Here is a 20,914-nt window from a genome sequence, read left to right as displayed (position 1 = left end):
AAAAAACTTATTTTTCTCTCTAGTGCTCAAAAAATCAGCTGCTCATGTCCCAGTTATTTGTTTAGGTCAAATCTCACTCCAGGCAGTTCCACTGGGAGTTCTATTTCCATTGCAATGGATGAGGCTGTGCTGGCTGCAGCTGCACCTGGCAGGAATGCTTCTCAGGGCCCAGAAGCTTCTGGCAGCCTGGAGAGCTCTGGCTCTGTGCACCTGCAGAGAGAGGTGTGAAGGAGAGGTGAAGGCAGCATTGATACAAGCACCTTTTTCTTATCTGATAGTGTTTCTCTTCTTCCCTCAGGGTAAGCAAGATAAAAAGAGCTAATATCAGATAAGAGAAGCAAGGATATTTAAGCAGGGCCTCTGCCCAGGGCAGATCTCCTTACCTGTGATTATCTCACAGCAAATGAGAATTCAGCAAACTGCTTGGAATACAACTTTTTTTCAGGATGAATTTTTAAAAGTATGCTGGTACAGCCATGAGATCTACTTGTTGCAGTACTGTTCGTTATTGTTGTGTCAGTAGCCCATGTACTTGGTGAGAATCTCCAAATCTGTAACATTTAAATATAAGTAACTGTCTTTATTCAAGAGGTAGTATTTTGAAATCAGGTTTTGCTGGTTTTAGTTATGTCCACAATCACTCCTTGGGGGAAAATATTACATAGTTTAGAAAGCATAAAAGTAATTAATGCATGTAATAAGAAATATGAATAGTGTAGAAATAGGGAAAAAAGGTAAAGTGCCATACCTTTATTCTCCAGAAGTGCCCCTTATTGATTATTTGGTGTATACATTTCCAGATTTTCTCTTGTGCATATAAAAATATAACTTATTGTTTGTGTATTTGGAATATGTACTAGTACTATAGATTTCTGCATTAATTTTCTCCCAGAACATATCAAGAATATCTTTCTCTGTCACCATATATAGATTAATGCTATTACTCTTATTGGCTGTATAGTATTCTATTTTATAGCGTACCATAATTTGATGGCTATTCAATTTGTTTCTAATTCTTTGCAGTTAGCCCTATATATAGTCATTGAAAAATGGCTTTTGGTGCATGAATGACTAACAGTGAATATACTAGTAAATATATCTTAAAGCACTTATGCAAGTCAGAAGAAGTACTTGTTCTGTGAAACTTCTATCAGAAGTCTGGCCGTTTTCTTTGGCAATACAGTAGGTTCCCCCGTAGCCACAGTTTTGCTTTCCACAGTTTCAGTTACCCGAGGTCAACCACCGTCTGACAATAATGCTAGGTCACAGTGCCTGTGTCGTTTACCTCACTTCATCTTGTCATGTAGGCATTGTATCATCTCACATCATCACAAGAAGAAGGGTGAGTACAGTACACTATCAGATATTTTGAGGCGCTGACCCGGTGGCATGGTGGTTAAGTTCGCCTGCTCCACTTTGCAGGTTTGGATCCCAGGTGTAGGCCTAGCACCGCTCTTCAAGCCGCACTGTGGCGGCATCCCACATAAAATAGAGGAAGATTGGCACAGATGTTAGCTCAGGGCCAATCTTCCTCACACACACACGCAATTTGAGAGAGACCACAGTCACATGACTTTTATTACAGTATATTGTCACAATTGTTCTTAGTTATTGTTAATCTCTTACTGTGCCTAACTTATAAATTAAACTTTATCGTAGGTATGTGTATATAGGGAAAAAAATAGTATAGATAGGGTTCAGTACTATTCATCGTTTTATCCCCTGTGGATGAGGGGACTACTGTAATGTTTCTTTCCCCTCTGCCAAGGCAACAGTTAAGCTTTCCCTTAGTAGTGGTTGCTTGTTCCGTGCTAGGTCAAGTCATTGTTTCCATGAGAAGTATGTGTTTGGACATTATAAAGTTTCAGAGGCTGTGAGGTTCAACTTTCAGGCACCTACGTAGGTGGGTCTTGTCCCCTCATTGTGACAGTAAGCAGGGGAGGAAGTGCATGGTGAAACTTCCCCATTCCTCTGCCGGCTCACAGCCAACCCCATTGAAAAATGACTGTGGGCTGTGCATGACTAACAGGGGAACAATCAGGATATTCTTGATGTCTACAAGTTAGTTACCCTGCTTACATCTGAATACCTATTTTTGTCCCCCAAACTCTCAAGTAATTCCTGGAAATAATTTATTCTCCCTCTTACTGCTCAACAATTTGGAGGAAAAGGGCGTGGCCTCAAGCTGGGATAGATGTCGTTCGTGTTGCCCTTTCAGTGCGTTACTTTCAAGAGGCAGGTAGGACTGCAGCGCAGGTCTTATTTGGGGAATTTTGAGCATTGGAGGACGTGAAGATAGAGAAGAACTGAATTTTCATGTCTTACGTATACTCATTAGGTATTTTTTGAAAAGTTTCTTTCTAGAGACACCTTTTCTATTTATGTTATTTTTCTGGGATCTTCAAGTGTTAAAAACGCAATCTGAGTTCTTATTTTGATACTTGAAGAAATGATTAGCTCAGTGAGTACATGAGAAGGCAGCACGTGTGCCGATGTAGAAAGGGACTTCTGGTTGTACAAGTCAGTGCATTACCTGTGAAAACAGAAAAGTTCTGTTTACTCTAGAGGAAGCAGAAGTGAATTAAGACACAAACCCTGAAGTATAAGCTTACGGGCAATGGTCATGTTGTTGTAAATATCCTGTAAGACTTTAGATGCCTGCGATTGAGTTAATTAAATTATACTTGTAAAGCCCTTCTGCCCTACAGGTTTTCCTGCATCTCTATAGACATCTTTAGAAATAATTAAGTAATGATGTTAATTATGTTGGTGATATTTAATAAGTAGTTTCTTTGTTTTTAAAATATTGAGTGGTGAAGGAAAGAAGTTTCTGCATGCTCTGTGTAATGACATATTCCCAGGTCAGAAATCCCAGAAAAACAGAACATTTTACTTATTCAGAGTCATAAGGTTTCACTACGTTCTTTGGTTTCCCTGTCATTTGTTTCTTCGTTCATTCAACCCACCTTTACAAGCCCTGAGATTTGCCAGACTTATTGTGGAGTGCATGGGGATACACACAGGTGGCTGAGACCAACACCCTTCCTCTCCCCAAGCAGCAAGGTCTGGGTAATGAGGGGCTTCACTTCTCAGAAATGCTTTTCACATGATAATATTGGGCTCAGTGGGTGTTAATCTCACCTATCCTTTCCCACTTAGGCAGACAACACTTAAATCATCACTGGCTCCGGCAGGACATGATCTCAATTTTTCAGCACCTAAAGCAGTCTTAGCTCTGCTTTGCAGAAGGCTTAGGGGCCCCTGACCATTCATGTGAACAGTTTGCATGAATGAAGCCCTCAAAATTGCACACATATTTTGTGGAGTGGTCAGTGGAAGGAATCCTTGGGGAGTGCATGCTAAGATAGGGTTGAGGTGAATTTAATTACCTTGCAGGCAGGGAAAACTATCCCAGAGAAGGAGCTTCCACAGCTTGCGTCACTACCTCATTACCACACTGAGCCTCTCTTACTTTCTGGGCTTATTACTTGTATAGAGCACAAAAATCCGCTCAGCTCCAGTGTACTTATTATTTCATGTCTGTCATCAATGTGGAGGCAGAATGGCTGGTCACTATTTTTTATAACAAGGTAATGCCAGTTGTTTTCTTCTGTGTGTGTGTAACAAAAATATTTATATAGTGGGGCTGGCCCCGTGGCCGAGTGGTTAAGTTCGTGCGCTCCGCTGCAGGCGGCCCAGTGTTTCGTTGGTTCGAATCCTGGGCGCGGACATGGCACTGCTCATCAAACCACGCTGAGGCAGCGTCCCACATACCACAACTAGAAGGACCCACAACGAAGAATATACAACTATGTACGGGGGGCTTTAGGGAGAAAAAGGAAAAAAAAAAATTTATATAGTGCCTTGCTCTGTGCCAGACACCATTTTAAGCCTATTAAATACATTCTTTCCATTAATCCTCACAATTCTAGGAGGCACGTGCTAGTATTGTTTCACTTTACAGATGAGGACACTGAGCACAGAGAGGTTAGGTAATCTGACACGTTTAGTAAGTGGCAGAGCCAGGCTTCCAGTCCAGTTTCCCCAAATCCATACCGGGACACTTATGTAAATTCATTAATGAAAATGAGCGTATTTGTTTATGCTTGGCATTGGGATTATAAAGATGAAAAAGAAGGTTGAAATCTCCCCGCCCTTAACAAGTTTAGAAATTTTTAGAGAAAGTCCAGTTTATAAGTGACAGAACAGCAGTGGTTGAATAGCACAGATAAAGAGAAGGATGGTCATGCCTGAAGAAGTTGGAAATATGAACAAAATAGAATTAATTGGTATTGGGAGTCACTCTTATTTTGGGTGTCGTTTTTTTTTTATCATTTTCCCAGAAAGTTATATAGGAATATATATTGGTGGAATGTCTGAGAGTCGGGAGACATCTTATTTTCCTCCCTAGATTTCTTTTTTTATTAACTTACGGCATGATCCAGAATAAGCCTGAAATGTTTGTTCCTTAATGAGTAAAATGGGTACTGTGGTCCCCGCAGTGTGTGGAGGAGGCTGTCATTTGCCCAGTGTCCTCTCTTCTCTCACAGGTATTGACTAAATACCAGGCAGCAGAACTATGTCACAGGCAGCAGGTAGTGTGGGTGGTCTAATAGGAAGCACTTTGGAGACCAGAGACCTAATTTTGGTCCTGGATCTGCCTCGCAATCTCTGCTGATCACCACCCTCCCCTCCCCTCCCTGGCCTGACTTCAGTAGTTTTCTCATCTGTAAGAGGAGAAGGGTATAGTAGATAATCTCTAGGTTCTCTTCTGGGGCTAAAGCTCCGTGTTTCAGGGTTATTATCTTTGATCCAGAATCACCTATGATGGAGTCAGGTCAAGATCCTGGAGTTTCGGTTTCAGGTTCTAAGCTTAGTTTATTCAAAATCGTTTGGGTTTTGAGGTGTAGGAGCTACAAAACAGGGAATATTGGATTTCCACCCAATGTAATGAGTAAGACAAGTGACATGGGTTGGCCAACCTGGAAATAAATAAAAATGGCAGCAGAATTTGGAGTTAGCAGGGAATATTACACAGGAGATGCAGGAAGACCTGGCTTGAGCCTACAGATGACATAGGAGTGTGAGTATAATTTTAGAACCAGGAAGGCTTGAAAATTATGGTTTATCCTCCACTTTACAGAAGTTTGAAATATCCCTGTAATGTGATAGAGCTAGTCCTAAGTTTCTCTTAGAGTACCATTTTGAGGCTTTAGAAGGTTTTAGTGTTCGCTTTCCAGACAAGTACATGTGCCACTTAACCAGTGGGTCTCTGAGGACTTTACCAGGTTCTCAGGGAGGAGCCAGTCCGTAGTTCTGTTTTGGGATTTCCTGGCTGTGGAGAGTTGTCACTACCCAGGGAGAAGCACAAGTGAGTGGTGCAAAGACTCACTGTCAGCAGACCTGGGTCCTGTGTCTTTTAAACACCTACTTGACATTTCTAAGCTGAGGTTGAGTTTCTATCAGATGGAGATAGTAGCAGTGACTGCCCTCCAGACTCATCTCCAAAGGTTATCTGGACTGCCCTCGTTAACTTACTGCATTCAGTCTTTCCTTACTCCGAGCTCCTGTGCTCCAGTGTGCTACCAGACCACTCTTTTCAAAACACAGTTATGGTCAATTTCCTGCTTAAAGCCCTGTTCTAACTTCCCTTTGTAGAGAAGGTGAAGCATGGCCTACTTGACCCTTAGAGGCTGGCCCTGAACTTGCTTGCTGGCCTCATCTCCTGCAGCTTCCAAAATGCATTCTGACCCAGGCCCTGTATTTTCAGCTCTTCCTTTGCTGGCACGCGCCTCATAGCCGACCATTCCTGTTTATCCTTCAAGTCCCAGCTCACATGCCAGCTCCTCCAAGAAGCCTTTTAAAACCCTCTCCCTATATTTTCCCCTAGACCATGTGCCCCTGTGACCGATCATGGCCTCATTATTCCAATGTGTTAAGTTATTATGCATCTCCACCATATTGTAGCTGAGATTTATACTCCAGATTCCCTCGCTAATAAGGGGGTTTATGCTCAGGAGGAATCATGGGTGGTTTTGGGTTTTTTTTTCGTATTCCATCTCTGACATAATATCAAAGCTTTTTTTTTTTGACTTCTTGGCATGGTCCTGGTCACTCTTTGAGGAATGTATTGGCAAAGGATGGGTTGCAGAAAGGGCCTCCAGGAGAGACTGGATCTGAGGATCATTCTCCTTTTTCATTCTTCCTTCTTGCACCTTCAAGGTTTAGCCATCAATATCCAAATGTGTTGAACTACCAAAAAGTAAAAAGGGATGCACCAGGAGGAGCCTCCTTGACTAGATATGATATGGGTGTTGTGGCCTGAAACTCTCCTGTGCTTCTCTTATTTTTTATCTAAATTAAAATGTTAGCTAATATTTTATGTGTGTACTTGAGGACGGAAGTGCAAACTACGTGACCAAAGTCAAACCCTTCCCTCTCTTCCTCTTAGCCAGCACCCCTTTCTGTTATCAGTACCACTTCTTTCTGTCAGCCACACCTGAAGCTGAAACATCACCTTTGTTGATTGTAGTACATGTGGAAAAGTTATTGTGTGGCCTTAATACCAGCATCCCAGTAAACTAATTATATGTGAAAAAGGTAGTGGAGCCCTGAAAGATGTAGGGCAAAGAAGATAGCTCCCCCCGGAGAGAGAATTAGGAAAGGAGGGGCCTGTTAGTAACACTGGACAACACGGGTTGCCTGCTTTACTTGACCAAGACCAGACCTGACGACTTTGTCTCTAATGTGGTGGTTTTTCTGAAATTTGTCTTGTCTTCCCAAGTAAAAATTTCAGGAAGAGTTCTGTCCGTTGTTTTGCCGAGAAGTTTTAAAATTTACCTACGTTAAAGTTTCATACAGTCTTTAATAGTGCTGTCTAATAGAATTACAACATGAGCCACATATGTAATTTCCAATTTTCTAGTAGCCAAATTAAAGTAAAAAGAAATAGGTATAATTAACTTTAATACTATAATTTTAACCCAGTGTTTCCAAAATATTATCATTTCTGCATTTAACCCTTATAAGAATATCGAGGTATTATACTTTCTTTTATTCATACTAAGTCTTCGAAATTTGGTATCTGTTTTACACCTACAGCATGTCTGAGTTCAGAGTAGCACCTGCAGCTAGTAGCTACTGCCTTGAACAGTGCAGGTCTTTAAACTTACACATTCCATAGCTTAAATGCCTCAAAACAGAAAGTTGTCATTTCGGGGGGTGAGTCATTGGATGGGGTACCATATTTGTGAATCTGTGGAGGAAAAACGCATGATTTAAGTGTAAGGTTGGATTTTCCTTGCAAAGATCATGTCCTTGAACTATTTATTGGTAAAGTAAGTAAAATACTACCTAATGGTATTAATATGTGTCCCAGCGTTCAAACCTGGTTCTTCATGAAGATTTAGTATTTTGGAGTATGATTTTTAAATTCTTGAGGTGGAAAATGAATATCCTTCAGGAAAGGACTCTACCTTTTATCTTTCCCTCAGTGAGGTCATGGAGCCTGGGCAGTTCAATGCAGCTTACATTTCCAGATCTCAGAGCTGGGCAGAAAGCCTCAGACTTCTCTCCTCCCTAGAAGTGTGGAGGCTGAAGCATCCCAGTGTGGAGCAGTGTTATGTGTTTCCCTAAGGAGAGAAATGGAAGCATTAGGGAAGTGCTTCCTGTTCTAGAACTCTGAAATTCCATCATGTTTATTGCTGATGGTTGATGGAAAAGATCCTGGGCTTGGAGCCAGGAGACCCAAGGGTCACCATCTGTGTGACCTTCATTAATTCATTTAGCCTCTCTGAGCTTCAGTTTCCTCCTCTGAAATGGTGATGATACAACCATACAGAGTTTTGTGGAGGTTTAATGACATAATGTGTGTGTGATCTAGCAAAGGCATGTGTATGTTGTAGGGTGTAAAATTCTCTTGTATCTGAATGACACATAACTATATATGACCCCCATGACACCATTTGTTGAGTTCTTCTCTGCACCAGGGACTATGAATTGAAACCCTTCAGTAATCCTGGGATGATGATAAGAGAAATTATTACTTTTCCCATTTTCAGATGCAGATATAGAGATTTGGTAGCTTGTCCCAAGGCCACATACACAATAAGCAATGGAGCCAGGATTTTTTGAAAAAACTTTTAAATGTGAAATTCTCAAACATACACGAAAGTAGATAGACTAGTACAGTGGTTCTCAAACTTGGGTGGGCATCAGTCACCTAGAGGCTTTGTTAAACCCCAGATTGCTGGGCCCCACCCCAGAGTTTCTGATTCAGCAGGTCTGGGCTGAATGTGCATTTCTAGCAAGTTCCAGGTGCTGCTGATGCTGCTGGTCTGGAGACTACACTTTGAGAAGCCCTGTACTGGTCTAACCACCCCCTGTCTACCTGTCACCACCTTCAACAATAGTAAACATTTTTGGGACCAGGATTTTAATCTTAACTCCCCACACCTGCCCTTAACTGGTCTCCAGACTGCCTTTCTGGCGTTGAAGTATGCAGAAACTCTTTTGTGAACCAGATATGTGTTATGAATATTCCATCCCTTGCCTCCAATATCTTCAAATAAGTAGCTTAAAGTAAATTGTTTTGAAATCTGACCAAATCTGGCTTTTAGAGCCTTTTAGCTTAATTACTTGACCTCTTCATTTCAGAGTTCCAAAAATAGCTTTCATTGACATAGGAAGAATTAAGAATTTCAGGCCACAGTGCTAAAAAAGGGGGGAAAATTTTGGCTGGAAAAGAATCTGTAGTGTAGATTTAGGATAGAATTATGTCTACAACGACCATGGTGCATTTTTTTCTTTTTTTGCTTTCATTATCGCTTTTCACATGTGAAAAAATGGCAAACAGCATTAGAAGCTGGGCCTGGATGTGGTGTGAGAGGCACGTGCTGAGCCCGCCCCTCAGGCTCTCGCCTGTTCTCTCTCTCTCTTCTTACACCCTTCTCTGCCTTCCTCGGCCCATGCCCCATGTCAGGATAGAAGACTCTTGAGGCGCTGTCTGCAAGGGCGAGATCCCCATGCCACTCAAATCTCTCCTCAAGCTCCATGGGCACAGGGTGTGGAGGAAGTCCCTAATCCCTTCCTCTCTTCATTAGCATTCTCTGCGGCATCACCATTGAGCGCAGCTGACTAAATGCAAGCAGTTATGTGGGTTTTCATCAATCAGTATTATTATTGTCTTTATTATTACCTCAATTTTCATTATGATGTTTCTCGTACGCCATTTTCTAGATGCTATTGATTTGACAGTTTTTCATGGAGTCTTTAATTCTGTTCATTTTAGTAATAGGATGATAATTTTGGAAAACCACAGTTATTTATAAAAATGACAAATACAAAACCCAAACTCTTTTCCTTCCATCAAATTGATTGATTTTGAGTGTCCAAGTTCTGCTCATAGTGATGTGCCTACTTAAAGAAAACCTTTGTTCAATGACAAGTTCTCTTGAGTCCTTTTTTTAGTATAAAAAGGAAAGTCAGCATCTTATCAGTGTTTATAATATAAAATACTGTTCACAAGTGTGTCATTCTTGGTGTTAGTCTGTTCTGAGGATAACACCGCATTTCAGTGTGAGAAATCTATTTAGATGCCTGAGAGTTTGTTGTTTATTATGCACTCTTCTGAATATTTCCCAATTCACTAACTGTTGTGGTTTAATGCTCAGGTTTGAGCTTGCTTCTCAGTCCAAGCTTAGATAAGGTTCTCTTTCCTCCAGTTTTTTATACTACATGCTAGTGCATGTTGTCAATGAAAGCGCAAAAATTAAAATGTAGAGGCAGAGAGGAGGAGCTTGGACCAGGAGTCAGGAGACTTGGGATCCAGGCCCAGCTTTGCCAGCAGCTCCTGCTGGGACCTGGGACAGTCAGTTAACTCCCACGCTCCCAGGTTTCCCTTTCTGTAAGACGAGAGGGTTAGAGCAGATAATCTCAGGTTCTGGTGTTTGCACAATTGTTAGTTCTAATATTACCAAGCCTCCTGCTCCTTTTAAACGAGCACGCTTCTAAACTGCTGAGACCACTGTTCCTGCACACGCTGATGAACAGTCTGGAGAATTTGACCATATTTTGGTTATCATGGTCTTCTATGTTTTAATGTCATGGGTTAAGGGAAGAAGGATGTGTCTATTACAAGTTAATGGGATGTCATTTTCCACTGCTGGTGCGTGGTACGGGACCCAGTTTTATGTTTCTCAGTCTCCTTGCTCCTGCATCAATTTGCTGGCTTCCTTAGGGCCCTTCTCAACGTGGCCCACCTGCCACTCTGGCCTCATCTTTCACCACAGGCTGCAGTCCAGGGATGGCTTTGAGACATATGGGCACCCCAGGTGAGCTAATCATTGGTACCCCCTCAAACAGGTACAATTTAGATATTTGTTTACTATTTTAGAGGAGAGACTGAGGGCTGCCTGGGGCAGAGGTGGAGTGGGATGCCTTGTTCAGAGCTGTTCTCCGACTTTAGTGTTGCTCACCCATGCAGAGAAACCAAAACCCTACAGTTAACCATCCATTGTTTCTCAAGCACGTCCATCTGAGCATTCCACTGCCCACCTCAAGTAGCTTATTCATGTATTCTTTGCAGCCACATAGAATATCTTTTCAGAAAGGAGTTCTCATAAATGTGTTTTTCTCCATCACCTTGGATTTCCAGTGATGCTGTAGCCCCCTGGAGACTTGTGCCCCAAGTCCTTGGCCTGGTGCCACCCTGCCCCCTTTATGCAGCTCTGCCACAGCTCTTCTGAACTGCTTGCTCCTTCCCTAACTCACAGTGCTCAGAGCAGGATTTATCCTGAAGCTAACGAAGCTTCCATTTCAAAATCCCTTCCAAGGCCCTGGGAAGGACTCCAGCAACTTTATATTAATAATTTTGTAATTTTTAAATCCCTTCCCCCTCTGATTATACAAATTTCAGGCCCCATAAAATCTAGTTCCATCCAAGAGCATGATACCTGGGGTCTCCATTTTCTCCACAAGGAATCCCCAGTCCACTCTGAATCCTGGCTGACTGTTCATCTCTTAGACTCAGCTCTAACAACCTCCTGCAAGAAGCACCCACGTTGTTGGGTTCCTTCAGTCATCCTGCACATGTTTATTGAGAGCCTGTGCTATGCCACGTTCTGTTCTAGGTGCTGGTGGTAGCAGTGAGTAAAATAGAGAAATCTTTGTCCTCGTGGAGCTTGTAATGCAGCTGGGGGGAAGTCAGGTTCATTCTAGTGGGTCAGATGCCAGTTCTGGGTTCCCATTGCTGTCAGTCATTCTGTTCTAATTGTTCACAAATCTGTCTCCCATCTGGATTGTGAGCTCTCTGGGGGCAAGCACTGTGTCCTTTTCATCTTGGTGTCCCAGAACCTGGCACAGTGTACATGGACAGGCTCAGTAAAACTCTCTGGAAAGAAGGAACACGTAACTGCTAATAATATTTGCATGAGAAGAAGAGAGGCAGCTGTTAATTTCCTGTGCCCACCCTACTTTTGGGAAAATGAGGATTCTTTCTTCAAATTTGACAACTTTAAGAAGTTCTTGGTGGGAGTATGTAGTGAGTGAGAGTCATGAGCAGGATGGTAGTGCAAGAAGGTTCATGGGGCCACGCTGATTAACATCTGGCTTCAGAAGCCCCTTCGTTCTTATCACAAGTTGCATTGTCCCTGTCCCCAGGAACAGTGCTGGTGTCCTGTTGGCAATGTTAAGAAGTACACCGTTGTAAACATGGACTAAGTTTCGTGAAGGATCTTTGTCTCAGTCAATCAAGTAGCTTTTATAACCATGCAGATAAATCAAGGAAGTCCTAAATTTTTTGTAAGCAGAAACGATGAATTTCTCATTTCTTAAAATAGAATGTTCCAAGAGTTGCCATTTCCTTAGTTTGCTATTTCAAGAAGTGGCATTTGGGGTTTCAGCTTGTGTGAACATTTAATTACCAGAGACACAAAGGCAAGAAATAACTAGAAAGTTCACGGGAAGCTATCGTGTTAGAGGGAAGAGCAATGGAATCAATAAGTCTTTTTGCAAAGCTCTTCTCATGTTTTTTGAGGCTTCATACATGTTGGGCCAAAATTGAACTTATTTGTGGGCTGGCACTTTCCAGTTCTGTTGGATTCCAGAGGAATCTCATTTTCCTGGCGCTGAGAAGGTTCCATGGCTTGTGCTTGCCTGCGGCTCTGGAATTTCAATTTGCATGGATGTTGAGCAGCCAGAACCAAAGCAGCAAGCACTGTGGGAGAGAGTGAGTTCAGAGAGCCTCCAAGGGAGACTAACGGGCAGGGCATGTGGATCATGCTCTTTGGCATCCGTGGGGGCTGCATGATCACTGGAGGTTTGCTCTGCTGCCCGCTGCCTTGACTGGTAGTGGGGACTGGTGGACCTCCACATCAGTCAGTGGCTAACCTCTGCCCATGTTGTCCCTCCAGATGAGCTCCTTCTCTCCACTCTTCTGATCATGTGGCCCTGGCCTCAGGCTATTCCTCTGGGTCTCCTCCGTGGAAACCAGGGTTTTGATTCTTTGTTAGAAAACTGTCTGTGGGCTCTGGGCCTGCTAGACTCCCCAGTTGAGTCTGCCTCCATTTTCGCCCCTGGGTAAGTGCCACATAACCCTCTGAGAGCAGTGTCCCTTGGGTTTTCCTCCTGCCTCCCTCTTCCTTTGAATCTTAGACCCCGCTGCTCTCATAGAGCTGCCCTAGTGGGAGTGGGTCTGAGTGCTCTGAGTGTAGACCCTGACCCCCAACTGTTGTTCTTTTCAATCCTTCCTGACATAGACTTCATCAATGCTCAATTCAGTTCATAATGTAAGCATCTATTTGTGTTTATTTTGGGCTCAGTCCCTGAATTCCAGTGTCATCTCTATTTATTATACAGTTTCCTCTATACTTGGTCTTTTGTTTTTCCTTCTTTGTGAAAGTCCCTGCCATTGTTGTCTGTTTTATTTCATATGTTCCTAGAGAGTGGAGGAAAGTTTTTGTAAAGAGATTGGTAAAATTGAATGTACGTGGAGTGGTCACTCAAAAATCTAAGATTATTGTCATGCAAGCAACACATTTAATAATAATAGTAATAATAACTACGTTCATTATGTGCTTACTGTTTGCCATGCTCTGCTAAGCATTTTACGTGCATTGACTCTGTGGAGCTCAACAATGGCCCCATAGGAAAGCTCAGCTTTCTTAAGCACTGTTCTCTACTGCCTTCATTGGATCAGTATCCACGTGGTATATATGGCCCTATCAGGGCAGATCTAGGTTTTGTGAGAGATGAAGCTTATGGAATTTTGGGGGCCTTAAGAAAAATAATTCAAAATTATAAATACAAAATAAGGCATGGAAGTGAATATTTATTTAGAATTTGAAATCTAAGAAATCACAACAAATTACAAATTTTAAAAAGCTAACTTAAACCATAAACATTAGAAATCTGGGAAAACAGTATTTTTATCAGTGAAACTCTTGACACACCTCAATAATAGTTTCTCTCCTACGTTTTTTGGTTTCATATTCTCATCACCTCTTCATATGATCATGATTTTGTGTTATTCTGTATTGCAAGAATAGATTGTTGAATCTTTCCCTTAGCATGATTAGTCAAAATTTGCATTTTATTAATGATAGTTTAGAAAGTTTGCTTCTAGTTTCACAATATTTGGTAACATCACATAAATTTTTAGGATTGGATAAACCTCTGTTAGGTTTCTTTCATACATGAGCTGCATGATTTTTGGGCATTCTCAATTTGTGCAGTGACTAGTCTCAAATACACGCAAGTAAGTCTGGGACCAGGCACCTTGCGACATATCTGTATTGCGATATGGCTCCTCATGCTGTCTGCATGTCGTGAGTCTTGAGGTTGGGCGGACTGGCACAGTGGGTACGTTCCTGCAAGTCTTCCTAAGTCAAGATGCTGAGCAACAATTGAACTATACACGAATGTGTATGAGGGCTCTCCTGAGGCCTGCAGAGGGGTCCATGCAAGTGAGGGGCATTAAGCTTTGTTAACCTCATAGTCAGTACATCTCTGGGTCCTGGGCCACACGCTGAGGGGGCACAGAGATGACGAGACCCAGCCCTGTTCCACAACACTGATAGTTGAGGAGGTGAGTTGTTCAGGGTCATTTCAGTCCAGGGCAGAAAGAACTGCATGCTAGGACTGCTACTCACCAGGGGTGCAGCAGTCAGAGAAAGGAGAGGCTACCTTGTACTGGGTTGAGGGAGGTGGTGGCCAAGTACTGGAGGCTCTGGGACTAGAGCAATTTGGCTTTAACTTTTTTGGCATATTTGTCTGTGAGATTTGTTTTTTAGATGAAGGATTCTTCTGCTAAAATAAAATATTTGTAGGCTGCTGCCTGCAGGGCTGTAGGACTGTGACAACTGTAGAAGTGTGAGGGGGTGACAGGAGCGGGCTCACGTCAGAAATGGTGAACCGCATTGCTAATTCTTGAGCCCCCGGGGTAGAGACGTGACCAGAACCCTCACATCTGCCTAGCTGAGGAGGGCTGCGTTGTCAAGTTAAGGAGTGCAAAGCTTTGCCCACCCGAAGAATTCTCATTCTTCCTTTGGCGCTGGTGAAGCACCACCTCCCTGGTTAGGTGAGGAAACTCCACAGCCCATGGACAGCAATTTGCTCGACCTCCTCCCTCACCTCTGTGTTTAACTCCTGCCAGCACCTCTCACTATAATGAATTAAGTGTTTACTGGCCTGCCTCTCCTACGAGTCCAGGGTGTCTTCCATGGCTCTTCTCCAGGGAATGACAACCTTCTCCCCAAAACTGTATGAGATTTGGAAAGGAGTGTGTATGTACATTTCTGGTTGGGGTGGAGACCAGGCTCTCAAAGGGCTCTGTAATCCCAAGGAGGTCAAGAAGCTCAGCAGTGGGCTTGTTCCTTTTTTATCCATGAGTTTACAAATTCTAACACGGTTTCTCGGGCATCATCATAGACCGAGTGTTCTTCAGAATCCCCTGGAGAGCTTGTTCAAGCACAGATAGCTGGTGCCCACCTCTGGAATTCCTGATTGAGCTTTGGGGTAGGGCCTCAGAATTTACATTTGTAACAACTTCCCAGGTGATGCTGATGGTGCTGTTCCTGGGACCCCACTTTGAAAACCACTGCTGTAGATTGTTGTGAACTGAAAGTACCACAGTCCTCTTTCTTTCTGATTTCATAATAACCTGAGAAATGAATATTCACAGATAAAGACTTTTCACCTCCAAATGAGAGAGAAAGCTGAGGGCTTGTGTCTAGATGGAGTTACTTTTTTCACACACTATAAAAGCAGTATAATCACGCACCGTGTAGGTTCTGAATGTGGCAGACTCAGGAGCTGGCTCAGCCCCATCATACTTAGGGAAACACAGTGTGCGTGAATATTTAAAATTCAAACTGGTGAATTCTCAGGGTTTCAAAACATGGTGGTTCTGATGGCCTGGGAGCAATTCCACCTATGATCACTGGTTGATTTGGGTAATTCTGGGCCCAGAATCTTTCTTTTGAAGATAGAAAATGAAGAACTTAGCTCTTGGAGCTGTGTCACCAGGAGAAAGATTGAATTTAAGCGTGTTGAGATAGCTTTAAAGCTGAGGCTGTGTGCCAGGTCTGTGCTAAGCCTCTTTCTTCTTAGCCAGGAGTGGGGGACTGGCTGTCTGGTAATTAGCTTAATTTCATTTTGCTGTTAGTGTGATGTCCCTGTCACCAGTCAGTTCCCTACCCTAGTGGGCTGCCTCCCACTCATGTGAGCACCTGGAAAAACTTAGTGGAGCTGAAGAATAGTGAACAGCTGTAACCAGTGAATCATCAGCTTAAAGAAGAGTAGAAAATAGGTGATTATATTGTCAACTCGCAGTTGAGTAGGTGCAGAGACGTGACTTCCCTCGGGGCTCCCAAGCCCCTTTCTTCTGTCATTTCTTTTTTGTATCTTCTTTTTCTATCTTTATCTTCTTTCTTATGTTTTCTCCACTTCTGCATCTTCTGCCTTCTCCACCCCAAGGTCTCTGTCCCTTTTGTCTCTTCCTCCCCTCTCTTCTTTTTGTCCCTTTACCTGTCTTCCCTCACCAATGTCCATTCTAAGCCTTTCTCCTCTGATAGTTTCTTTCTTTCCTCCCTGTAGAGGCCATGTATGGAGGGGAGCATTGTGGCAGTTATTTGTATTTGAAGTAAGAGCTTTTTGCCTTGTTCCTAACTTAGGTAGTGGGCAAGTTGCTCTCAGTTGACCCCTTTTCCTTGGAGTCAGTGATTCTGTTTGGACAGTGCTCCCTGCAGCTGCTGATGACCTCTGCCCAATTAGGTCTCAAGGAGTCATTTCATTAAATGACCTAAAGATTTGTACAAGTTTCAAGTCTTCTCAATCCTTGAGACCAAAAAAGACATGTCATTCTCCCATCGGCTTTCCCTATTGTTGAAATCCATCCTGTGGGCTTTCCTGGTTAACATGCATCATCAGGCTGTAACAGAAATGTTGGCTTCTAAACTCTGCACACATTTACTATGGTTGAGCATTGGTGAGCACAGACCATTAACAGGGCAGCCTGGAGAAGAAAGAGTTCTATTGGACAGAAGACTGCATTCTAATCCAGTCTGCTGGTTACTTGGTCAGACCCTTCAGGCAATTAGCTCAAGTCGTGATCCTTAGTTTCCAGCCTTAGTAAAATGGAGTGATGTTTCCATGCCTACCTTATAGTGGTGGTAAGTGGTGTTTAAATATAAATTAAGGCATATTAAACATTTTAAGAGTTTATTTGAGCAAAAATTGACTCAAATAGGGCAGCACCAAACAGGATGTGGTTAGGAGCGCTCTGCCCACAGGAGCTGGGGAGAGACTTATAGTATAGAAAAAGTGTGGAAGCGAAGAAAGGAAATTATTGATTTTCTATAGCTTAGAACGTAGTTGGCTGTTTGTGATTGATTGTCCTTAGGTTTCAATTTCATAACTGTGAGGCATTTACAGGTTTAGATTTTTGTTTGCTCACATAGGCCGCCATGTCATTGGAGCCTCTCAGTGTAGTGGCCTCCTTGTTGAATTAATTTAACAGTGGATTAAGTGTGGTCATTTGTGTGAAAACATTTTGAAAATTAACAGTAGCACACAAAAGCAACGTGGTCTTAATGTCCACAACATTACATTCTGTCATTAAATACTTCTAGGATACCTTCAGGCAAAAACAATAATTCATCTAAGTAACAAAAGCGTTATTTGGTGTCTAAATAGGCAAAACTGACCTATGAATACTTTTAGAGTTTTCATTTATTAAGCCTTTTAGACAATCCAAGTTTAGTCAAATAAGTGAGACATAATCATTGAATACATTTAAGAAGTTGTAAACGTGTTGTCTGTATCAGTCCAGAGACAGGAAACACATCAGTTAATTGCACATAGAAAATTAATATAAAGAATTATTAAATTGGTAAAAAGGGGATTAACTATGAGGGGGTAAAGATAACTCTAAAGAGTACGTCAGCAAACTGTGGCCCTTGGACCAAATCTGACTGTTGCCTGTTTTTGTAAATAAAGTTTTATTGTAATACCGCCAGGTCCACTTACTTACAGTCTATGGCTGCTTTTGCCCTGCAATGGCAGAATTTTCTGGTTGTGACAGAAACCGTAAGGCCAGCAAACCCTAAAATATTTACTCTTTGGCTCTTTACAGAAAAAGTTTGCCAACCCCTGCCCTAAGAATATAAGACTGTTTAGGGAGCAGAGAGCCAAGAAAAGAACAAACTTGGAAGAGGCCGTCACTTGTACCCGATGCTAGGATCCAGGCATGGGTGGAGGGAGTGTGGCTGTGGTCACTGGATGTTTGGAGAAGTTTGCTGACATGCTGTAGGAGGACAGGGAACCACTTGCTAGGGTGTCTGTGCAACTTCTGAAGGGTGTGAGGCCCTGGGTCTCTCTCAGAGAAAGCCCCCACTGGCTGCTGTGCTGTAGAAGCAAGGCAAAAAAACCCCAAACATTGCAGGCTGAGAAAAGTCCCTGTCTCAGCAGTGTCCTTTCCATTGCCCTCTTCTAACAAGGGCTACCATCGTGGCACTGTTTTCTGACAAGCCAGTTGACCTTACCCTGTGGCCTGGAGGGAGTGGAGCTGATGGTCCTGTCCAAAGGATTCAGCTGAGGGTTCTGGCGACCCAGGGCTGCCGTGAAGGACTAGGTCCCCCTCTCTGGACTTCCCTGGTTCGCAGTCATGTTCTGAACACTATATAGGGCAGGGGAGAATGCAGTGCCTGTCCCATCCTGCAGTATCTCTCTGTCTGCTTTCTTTGTCATGGAAGTTTAGCTGTCAGAATCCTGAACTCTGTCATCGTGGAAGGCTGTATGCATCTTTGGGTTTTATTAGGAATATAATCATGGTTCCTAAGGAGAAAGTTACTAATCATGACATCTATTCATTTTGCCAATAAGTGCTTATAGACTGATTACTATATACAGTGTAACAAACTAAAATAAAGGAACAAATCATTTAAGTTGAATTAAAATATTTTGGAGAATATTTTTGTTATTTTTTGTGGCAATTCTTACTTTAAAAATACTTTGTATAAATCTTTTTCTTTGTTTTCCCCTTGTTTGATTGTAAAATCTGTAGCATTACAAATGTAAGAAGTAACCTACCCTTTCACTATGATAGCTTTAATTGTTTTTGATATTGCAAATTTTTTAGTCTCTGCCCATAAACATATATTTTGCCTAATTATAGTATTTATACACTTATTTGGGCATTTTGTTTTTTCTTAGCTTGTCAAAACATTTTTCAGAGTCTCCTTAAGTCAAGTAATTTGAGTTAAATATGAGCATTAAATGTATATAGTCAGAGCAAGCTGACTGCTTGATGAAGCAACTCCAGAATCTCAGCGACCTAACACAGTAGATGATTTAGTTCTTGCTCATCGGGTATTTCAGCCCCGGTTTTAAGCAGGCAGCCTTCTGCAGGGTGATTCAGGATCCAGGCTCATTCTGTCTTGGGGCTCCGCCCTCTCCTCAGGCCTCCTGAGTCAGTGCTGCTGGCAGAGGGAAGTAAGGAGAGAGCAGGGGAGAGAGACTGTCTCAGTCAGTTTGGGCAACTTTGACAGAATACAACAGAATGGGTGGCTTAAACAACAGATATTTGTTTCTTACATTTCTGGAGGCTGGCTGGGAAGTCTAAGATCAAGGTGCTGGCAGGCTGAGTGTCTTGTGAGGGTCACTTCCTGTTTCATAGAAGGCCATCTTCTCACTGTGTCCTCACATAGCAGAAGGGACAAGAGAGCTCTTGGGAGTCTCTCTTATAAGGGCACTAATCCCGTTCATGAGGGCTCCATTCTCATGACCTAATCACCTCCCAAAGGCCCCATCTCCCAGTACTGTCACACTGGCAATTAGGTTTAAAACAGGAATTTGTGGGGGACAGAAATGTTCAGTCTATGGCAGAGGCTGTTATGGGCCAAGCGTGGCAATGGCCACATCCCTTCCACTCACATGCCATTGACCAGAAGACAGTCACATGACAACACTGAACCACGGGGAGGCTGGGAAATGCAGTCCAGCTGCATTTGGAAGGAAACAAGGCAGATTTTAAGAACATATAGCAAGCAGCCTCAGTCACAATACCTAATTTAGATGCTACATACCAGATGGTTTTAATATATTTCTTATATTAATTGTCACTTTAATACATATATCATTTGTTGAAATTATGAATATCGATGTTTTTTTAATAATAGTTTCAAAAAGTAATCATGCTCTGTGTGTGTGCCTATTTTAGCACTTGGCATACTGTGCTATAGTTAGTTGAATCTGTCTCTTTATCCCCAACCTAGCCCAGTCGGTGCTTTCCACGTGGGAAGTGATCAGTCAACACCGTGGCAATGACTGGCAATAGATAAAAGAGATTTTTACTAAGAACGCTAACTTTGGAAATAGCTAGAAAAGGTGTATTCTCTCTTTTCTTTCCCCTCTTTGCTCGTTGCCTCTTTCTTCTGCTCAGTGCATGCCAGGGATGGCCATTCCTACTCCCTGAGGTTCACGCAAGAGCCCTGGTTCAAGTAGTACGTTCTCCCCGCTGCTTGCCTGGTTTTGGTCCAGCCCACATTTTTCTGGGTGTAGGTATTACATATGTAAGTTGTAGATATTTCAGAATAGACAGGGGTATTTTGAGACTCAGAGATGTGTTCTGTAGATTCTTATATGAAATAGTGAGCCCTGTGGATGTTTTAAGCCCTGGGCCAAGAAAGGATGGTCATGACTGGAGCCACTGTGGGCATCCAACCTTCACTGGCTGGACTGCTAAGCAAGGCAGCTCTGGCAGAGCCTAAGGTTTGGAAGGGGACTGACCTAGCCAGGGGTGACCCAAGACATGACTGGAAGCTCCAGCAGACTCCATAGCCTCCTTTGTGCTGCAGTGTCTGAACGAACATGACTATATGTAAACAGAGTGCTGTGAAAAGTCTTCTGTTCCTTTGAAAACAGCTTTTACCTCTTGTTTCTGATTCTTCCTGACAGCAAAATGAATGCATTCTTATAGAAAAGTTGGAAAAACCAAACACATATAAAGTAGAATGTATAAAGTTCTTTAATTGTAAGAAATTGCATTTATCTATAAGAATTTTAATTGCTTATCTTTTCCACCTTCCAGGCAAAGCCAAAGCTGATTGAGCCACTTGACTATGAAAATGTCATCGTCCAGAAGAAGACACAGATCCTGAATGATTGTTTAAGGGAGATGCTGCTCTTCCCTTATGATGACTTCCAGGTAGGTCCCTTTTAAGTTTCTATACATAGAACCACGTGGTTGATCGTTAAAAAAATTCTTTTCTATCTATTGATTTATTATTTCTTTAGTTAATTTAAGATTTTTAAAAGATGAAAAGCAGTTGATATTTAAGAGAGAAAAGTTATGTCGTTGTATTCATCCAGGCATTCTTTTATGAGTTGTTTTTTTTTAATGGTATTATTTTTGCACATA

General features: G+C 42.4%; 1 protein-coding gene across 46 annotated transcripts in view; it reads left to right on the top strand.

Moving 5' to 3' along the window:
* DOCK9 (dedicator of cytokinesis 9) overlaps positions 1-20,914 on the top strand; it is a 269,635-nt gene that overhangs the window by 100,348 nt on the left and 148,373 nt on the right. For all 46 annotated transcript variants that reach the window (XM_070239990.1, XM_070239982.1, XM_070239964.1 and 43 more), the window contains exon 2: positions 20,585-20,701. In XM_070239990.1, coding sequence (XP_070096091.1) covers positions 20,585-20,701 — 117 coding nt within the window. The remainder of the gene's footprint in view (positions 1-20,584; positions 20,702-20,914) is intronic.

The sequence above is a fragment of the Equus caballus genome, chromosome 17 (assembly GCF_041296265.1).
Source record: "Equus caballus isolate H_3958 breed thoroughbred chromosome 17, TB-T2T, whole genome shotgun sequence".
In the NCBI taxonomy this organism is placed as follows: Eukaryota; Metazoa; Chordata; class Mammalia; order Perissodactyla; family Equidae; genus Equus; species Equus caballus.
This window is presented reverse-complemented; position numbering and strand designations above follow the sequence as displayed.